General features: G+C 36.5%; 1 protein-coding gene across 1 annotated transcript; it reads right to left on the bottom strand.

Moving 5' to 3' along the window:
- Positions 1-4322: 4322 nt before the first annotated feature.
- Positions 4323-6810, bottom strand: LOC111401441 (phosphatidylcholine:diacylglycerol cholinephosphotransferase 1-like). Its single transcript, XM_023029175.1, has 3 exons — positions 6285-6810; positions 5663-5800; positions 4323-4892 (listed from the first exon to the last, which is right to left on the bottom strand). The coding sequence occupies exons 1-3, from the start codon at positions 6726-6728 to the stop codon at positions 4536-4538; spliced, it is 939 nt and encodes a 312-aa protein (XP_022884943.1). The 5' UTR covers positions 6729-6810; the 3' UTR covers positions 4323-4535.
- Positions 6811-8023: the final 1213 nt, after the last annotated feature.

The following is an 8023-nucleotide window of genomic DNA, read 5'->3' as shown; positions in this document are numbered from 1 at the left end:
TGATTGAGATTATAGACTGATAATTATGTAAAAGCATGCCTGAATAATGAATTGAAGGTCTACATTTATAGAGGTAGGTACTCATAGTAGTACTAAATTAGTTGGATATCCTTATCTCAAAGAGTCCTACTTGATAGGGGTGTTGGACTTGTGCTAGCATTGCGGACCAATCATAACTTGATGGTAACATATTTAAGATAGAGTCCTGCTAAGCATAGGAGACTTGGATTGCGGTATTTAGATAGGGTTAGGATCCTAGGGACTTAGGAATCTTTTAGCTTAAGTAAAATGGTCTTGAGTGGGTTTGATCGAACGAAAGGCTCGAAGACATCAAGTCTACATCTAGCTCACATAACCTGAGGACATATCCCAAGGATGGTCAACGTAAGTCATAATCATGCAATATCTAATGCTTGAGCATATGCTGTACCCGAGGACCATGTCATATCCCGAGCATGGTGGCAATGGAATGGAATCATGAAAAAGGTCCTTTCAAATCCTTGGGATTGGAAGGGTCAGGACCTACGAACATTGACCATATCACGGAATATTCAAACTTTTCTGTGCTTTAAACTAGTTATGTTTTTCCAAAAAAAAAAAAATAATAATAATAAAAATAATAAATCATAAAACTAATCAATTTAATGAATGAAGAACAATTTATAATGTAATGTGATGTAAGATTTAAGATTCAAAACTACTAAGTTATAAGATAAAAACATTCAATATATTGTAGATGCTAACATCAAATTGAAAGATGAATCCACTATAATGTCAACGTTGATATTTCAATGGTTAAGAAGTAGTATACTTATATCTTTTTTTAGTGCAATTTTCACTTCATCATATCAAGAAATCCTACGAAATAGTTTTTTTTTTTTGTTAATAAATCTATTATCCATTGTGTAATCACTAGATTCACGGGTAGCTTTTTCAACAAGACAACCATCAAAATTTAGCATTATATGTGCATTAAATGCATACAAAAAGGTAATTACAAGGGTAAATTGGACTTTTTGCACAGAAAATGACATTTTTGCAACATTTTGAAAAAGTGACAAGTTTTTTTTTTTTTTGTCTATTTTCATTTGAGTGAAGTCTTTCCAAAATCTTTTTAAAATCAGTTGTTGACTTTGACTTTCATAAAAATTTAAGTCCGACCAAATAGGGGCTTAATGTTGTTACTTCGTACAATTCTATGGCATATAATGTTCTCATGAGGACACAAGGGTGGCATGTGTATAGTCAAAATGATGGCACTACAAGTTGAGAATAAGTTTATCATAATTATCTAGCAAAGGCGAAGCTATATTTATCAAACTTCCTTAAAATTTCACATAGGCAAAATCGACTGAATGGAAAATATAGTACCACAATCGAAATGACCCGACCCAAAGGTTAATTGGGCAATTTGAAGCAACCAAAATATTTTAGTGTTGCTCATGGTCCAACTCACTTGCTTGGATGGCCAACATAAGAAAATCACACTTTGCAGCCCATTTATCTATTGATTGGGCCTTACTTGGCCCATTGCTTACCCTATCGTGACTTACCTTATGTGACCTCAAAAGTTAAATATATTAGGTCTTCTTTCCTTCTCTAGTAAGAAAAATCGTGCGCCCAGGGGCGGAGCCAGAAAAAGTTGTTAAGGTGGGCTGAAGTTCAATTTTTTTTCAATGAACTCATATCATACTTGCTTCCAGAAATAATGGAAACTGTGGGTGTAGGTAAGGGTTTTGAATTAGGTTAGGTGGGTTTGGGTCCTTTGGGATGCAACAGGTTCGAGGGAGATAAATTTGTATATGGGCTATACAAATATTGGATTTAAACTTGATCCATTTAAGTTGGGCTAAAGCGCGTAAATATTGAATAGGGTAGCTAGTGGTTTAACATTAAATTTGGGCCGAGCTACAATTTTTTTTGACAAAATTTACAAGCATAGTTTCTTTATGGACCGAGGCTGCACTGGGCTAAAGCCCAGTACAGCTACCCCCTACATCCGCCCTGCGTGCGCCTCTCTTTCTTTTGTGAGAACTCTTGGCCTTCTGCTTCTCTGCTTTTCTGCCCATCTCTATCCCTCTTCATCTCAACCTTTGTGGTAATTGATATTTTGTTATTAAAAAAAGGTTAAACCATAACCTTAAGGGTCCCACACCACCCCTGTCCTGGAGTATCGTGAAGGAGGTAAATCGTAGGTTATACTTCCAAGGGTACAGGGTGGAAGGCTGCTTGTACACGTGCACTTACCCAAGAGCCAAATCCATATTTCAGGATTCGAACCCTTGACGCAGCAGCCTCAAGCAAAGCTGGATTTCTCCACCCCCCTTTTACCACTTGGATATGTGCCCTGGGGGCAATTGATATTTTGTTATTGCTTACCTTTGTGGTCTCCTATGAGGATAATCTCTTGGCAACCGTAAATAGGAAGAACTAGGCATTGTCTTGGGTCATTTTTGTTATGGTTGTGGTAAAACTGGAAGAAGAAATTGAGCTTGACAAACATCTTGGTGTTCAATCTTTTCTTCACATATGGAATCAGAGCGTGGATGGTGAAATTTGGCCAAAAGTTGAGAGAAAGGGCCGATTTTTCTTTGCAGCCGGATCTGAAATCTTCTAATTCTAGCCAAATGTGACCTTTGTTGGACAAATGGAGGTTGGACCCATAACTAGCAAACTAAGGAGCCTCCGTTGGTGGGGCGCGTGTGGGGTTTCTGACGAGCTCTTTTTGGGCAGGATACTTATTTTAATCTCCTAAAAGTACTAATGTCATTTGTTTAGTGTTTTAGGTTACGCTGAAAAACTTGGATGATTTTGTCCTTGGATATCAATTTGCTTTTGTGGCTAATTGGCGTTGGTAAATTTGCTAAATCTTTAGGACGGATAGTGGTGGCTCTAAAGCAGCAAATTTGCATATCTCGACTTTAGGAACTCAAATAGGTCTATTTTGGTAAATTTACTTAATCGTGCCCCTTTCTTTCTTTTGTGAGAACTCTCGACCTTTTGCTTCTTCTCTCTTCTGCCTGTCTTTGTCCCTTTTCATCTCTACCTTTGTGATAGTTAATACTGTGTTATTGCCTACTGTTGTGGTCCCTATGTGGATATTCTCTTGACAACTGTAAGTGGGAAGAACTAAGCATTGTCTTGGGTCGTTTTTTGTTTTGGTTGTGGTGAAATTGGAAGAAGAAACTAAGCCTGACAAATACCTTGGTGGTCAATCCTTTCTTCACACAAATGATTGAACTAAAGATGATTGAATTATTAACTAGCCAAAAGTAACACAAAGCACGAAAGGTAAACGGGTGTCTCCCGCAAGAGAAGAGTTCAAACATTTTGTTGACCATATAGCAGTATAGAGATGCTCCATGTGGCGAAAGAAATTATAAGAACATGTGAGAAAAGTAATTTAGCCCCCGTTTGACTCCCTTTAAAACAAACTAATTTATTTTTCATACTCATTTTCAACTATAAATTTACATAATAAAATATTAAGCACAACATTTTTTGACTTTCTAACCACACATTATCTGAAAAATTACTACTTAAAACATTATTTTTACTAAAATAATGACCATCAAACAGGGGCTAAGAGAATCTTGTGAAAGTAAAAAAGAAAAAAAAACATTATATATACTTTTCATTTATTTTGTCCCTTAACAATGTCAAATATACTACTAAAACTTTGCTCCATCTTTGTTAAAAGTAGGGATGACAAAAAAATCCGCCCTGTCCCTGCCCCGCCCCGAAGGGGGCAAAAAATCTTGCCTTGAATGTGTTGATAGGGCGGGGCAAGGTGAGGATGCCCCGCCCCGTGAAGTAAAAAAATAATAAAAAAAAATTAAAAATAATTTTATTTCTAGACAATTCACCCGTTAAAAATTCATTTTATATTTGTATTTTATTCTCTGATAATAACATAACTTGAAACTTTGAAAATGTAAAATAAAAAAATTAAATTAAATGAGGCAACAAATTGCCCTGTCCCCACCCCATCTAAGGTGGGACGGGGCGGGGTGCAGGGGAAATGGGACGGTGTGGAGTGGAAGCGCCCCGCCCCGCCCCGTCCAAACCCGTCCCGTTGCCATCACTAGTTAGAAGGTGCGTGGAGCTCAAAAATCAAATCTCAATATTATAAAGTCCATTGTTAAAACATTAGAAAAGACGAAAATACAGTTAGATTGATTTCTTTTCACTAGTATACGAATCCAAATGAATTTTTAACCATCATTTAAAAAATAAAATGAACAAATCTTATGAGATTCCTAAAAAATTCTTCAATTTCTTCCGGACTTCACGTTTGCACGTGAATGCTAAGTTACTCACCATTACATTACTGAAAGAAAGATTTTATTGACGTGATTTACATTATATAAAGTTTATACATAATCGTTTCAAAAGTTCGGTAGGAAGAAAAAACCAGGTAATCCAAACTAGGATATCAACTTTAATCACGGATAGAAGAAATTGACCTTGATTTTTAAATTTATATTATTTGAAGTTTATCTTCACTAGATAAAGACCAAATTTCTGGTTCTTTCCTAACCCAACAACTCACCATTTCGTTCTTTCTCAGAGTTGTAGAAGGATCCATAGGTGGTGGCACTAGTGACGAAAGACGCTGCTCTTTTCTTGCTATCTTCGTACTTTCCGGCCAGAGAATCAAATAGTATTCCAGCACCAATGCCAACAACCAGGTCGATTGTGTAATGACCTCGCGTACTCAACAATCTTATCACTTGTAAAACATTTAGAATGTCAAATGTGTAAGACAATTCCCATCTTTTCATTCGTTTCATATCTAGAGATGCAATAATCGATGCAGCCACATGTCCCGAATAAAACAAGAAAAATGAAACATTTCCAACCGGAAAATCCGCACCCGAACCCAAGAATCCCTGTCAAGAAACAAGCAAAACAAACAAAAATTTCGTTTCAGCTTTCATCACATTGTAGCTGTTATGAACAATTAGATCTTTCAATCCTATTCCATTTCTCAATTCTTTTTGTTTCTTCAAACCTATTTAATGTGACGTATCTGCAGATAAAACTATAATATAATTAGCATTAATTATCGAAGCATGGGAAGGTGTAACAGTGGCCATAAAAATATTTTTATTATCATTAATTATTGGAATTTTGCTATTTATGAACAACCCATTTGTCCTAAAGATGTCGGATTTTTTAGGACAATTTCAATTTCCCAAGAAATCTGTTAGGTGTTAACAACTGCCAACCCCAGTTAAGAAACAAACCGGACAAAAAATTTCACTTAATTTTTCTTTTCTTTTTTCTTTTATTACTGTAGAAAGTCAATTTTTGCTTGTTAGAAAGAAAAACTTCATGTAGTCAATTATTCTAAAGCAAATTTATGGAAATTAACTTTAAATCAGTCATCCATATAACAGTGGTTACTACGATCGAAAATGAAATATACACTTGAAATAGATGTAACGTGTCTTATTTGTGCATTTTGGTTGCCAATTTGCTAATTCAGCCTATTTCTCATTGAGATTCATAATCCTCATATCTCGAGCCTTAAACATTTTACTAATTACCCTAGACGTTGTATGTTAAATGTTTTTATTCCTTTCCGTCTTTAAACACACCAATTTCATATTTTAAAATATCGAATTGGGATATAAAGATCTTATGCGACGAACTTAACCTCGGGCAATGGTAGCTGTGTGACATATCCAAGTATTCCCCTACATGTGAACATGAACAAAGCTGAGATCGTCGCCCTCGGTCGACCCTCCATTAGCCATGTCCATAGTATGTACGTCGTTTGTATTCCTACGAAAACCTACTCGATCCACAAAACTCAAACAAATTATATATACATGATTCCCCAAAAAGAACCATCTTGAAAAATAAATCAATTTTTATAAAATAAAAATGCAGGTATGAAAAGTAAAAACTTTAAATGCTAGTGATCATGCCCATATCAAAATCTAACATGCTTTGACTTTTAATAAATGCCATTAATTACTCACCGAATAAGTAGAAGAAAATGTAGGCTTGCATGTTAAAATCAAAGTTAGATCCAAAAACAAGAAGTTAAATTCACATTGCTTGTTACGGAGTCGTAGGCATACGTGTATTCTATCGGCTGAGTCTAATAATACTAGAGTATGTTTGTTAAAGATTTTTCTCGTTTATAAGTTGATCATTCGTGATTATTTTTAGGAACATATGATCTAAGATCTACAGATTTTATCATCCGCAACTTATAATCTACAAAGAATTTTACCAAACATAAACTAAGATGAGTATGTTTACACATATACCGTATTAAGGCCAGCCAGAATCGTGTTGAGAGTGGGTCGAGATTCAAGTAACCGGTGGAGGTTTTTGGTGACAATAAACCCGAGATCAAACGGCGGCGCGGTGGGCGGGACCATGCGGAGAGTGTACTCGACAGCCATGAAGAACAGCAACGAGGCGGCAAAGACGCAGGGTACGGGGTGGTGCACCACCACACCACATATGTCACCGGTCCTCCATTTCAAGAAATGTGCATTACCAAGGCAAGAACAAAAGTTTTTAGCAGAGGAATATAATGATTTCTTCAAATCTGAAGAATCTTTGTGCTTTGTGACGACGCCGTTAGGAGAATGACTCTTTATGGACGGTGGTTTTGGCTTATTTTTAAGAGCGGGCCGGTGGCGGGTGGTGGGTCTGTTCATCGGTGATGGTGGTGGTGCAAAATACCAGCATGGAGAATGGTGCATATAAGGGGTGTGGGAGAGATTTGAAAAGACGGAGTTTACGAGGAGACGGTGGTGGGGTACGTGGATTGAATGTTGTGGTCGGCGGAATGGAAAATGTTGGGTAGGTGACGGGGGGATCCTAACTATAATTAAGGTTTTCAACCCTTAAATTTTGATGGTTTGGTCCTACCTACCTACTTTATGGTTAAATTTCTTGTTTTTAAATTTTGAACTTTTAATTGGATAATTAAACTCTGATTTGGCTACGTTTTAATGAAATTTTGGGCAAAATGTGTTTTTAAATGTTTTTTTTTTTTTTTTTTTTTTTAAGTGTGTAGTTAAAAATTGAGCACAAACATTGGCTCATGTAAGTTCAAGGAGTTCCTAATTTTACCACTTTATCATCAATTGTAACCAATTTGATAAAAATTGCGTAGTTGAAAGTCAAGGAATAATTGCAGTAGCAGTTCCAAACTTTTCAACTTTTTGCATACTTTATCTTAACCTTCACTTTATACTACTCATAATTTCAAACTGATGATGCCAAAAATTGTACCTGTGATTTTTCGAGATTGAGGGTCGAGAATGAGCACGAACAAGGTCTTTTAATACTTGAAACAAAGGCAACGAGGTGTGTGCTCGTCACCCCTTCGATACTTAAATCAGACATGGAATTGTGCAAAAATATATCCTGTAATTATATCGTAAAAGCGTACCTCAATAATGAACATTGGTCCAGTATTTATAGATGTTAGTGGTTGAGTTGTAAAAGAATTCAACAACTTACAATCCTTATCTTGTACAGTGATTGAGTTATATCACAATTATCTTTAGGAGTTTGACTTGAATTGTAATATGTTTAAGGGAAAATTGCAGCCGAGGTACCAAAACCTTTCGTTTATTAGCAGACTTTTCCCAAATCTTTCGTTTGTGCCAACCACAGTCCCAAACCTTTCAAAAATATGCATCGGGGGTCCAAATGGATGGAAACCGTCCGTTTGACCGTTAGTTGACCAATAAAATTGAATTTTGACCAATTTTTTGACCAACTTAAAAGGATAGAAAGGTAAATTTGACCAACTTAAAAAAATCATCTTCTTCCTCATCTCACCCCCATGCCCACCCAACCTAAACTAACCTGCAGAAGATGGAACCCCACCCCACCCAAAACCACTGCCCAAATCAGCCACCCAAAACTAGTAACGGCGACACCAACTCCCGCCGACCAATTAGAGAGGGGGGGAGGGGGGGAGAATAGCTGATTTCTAATTTCAGATGCTTTCTACTTTCTCTATGAAGGGTTTCACTTCTGCGGG

This window comes from Olea europaea, chromosome 10 (genome assembly GCF_002742605.1).
Source record: "Olea europaea var. sylvestris chromosome 10, O_europaea_v1, whole genome shotgun sequence".
NCBI classification, from domain to species: Eukaryota; Viridiplantae; Streptophyta; class Magnoliopsida; order Lamiales; family Oleaceae; genus Olea; species Olea europaea.
The sequence above is the reverse complement of the archived record's forward strand: the minus strand, read 5'-3'. Positions and strand labels throughout refer to the sequence as shown.

Bases quoted from the DNA above. Each gene is read 5' to 3' on its own strand.
- LOC111401441 (XM_023029175.1), bottom strand. From the start codon at position 6,728: ATGCACCATTCTCCATGCTGGTATTTTGCACCACCACCATCACCGATG. The intron at 5,801-6,284 runs GTATATGTGTAA...TGGATCGAGTAG, and splicing joins TTCTGGCTGGCCTTAATACG to GTTTTCGTAGGAATACAAAC. The intron at 4,893-5,662 runs GTTAAGTTCGTC...GTTTCTTGACAG, and splicing joins CACAGCTACCATTGCCCGAG to GGATTCTTGGGTTCGGGTGC.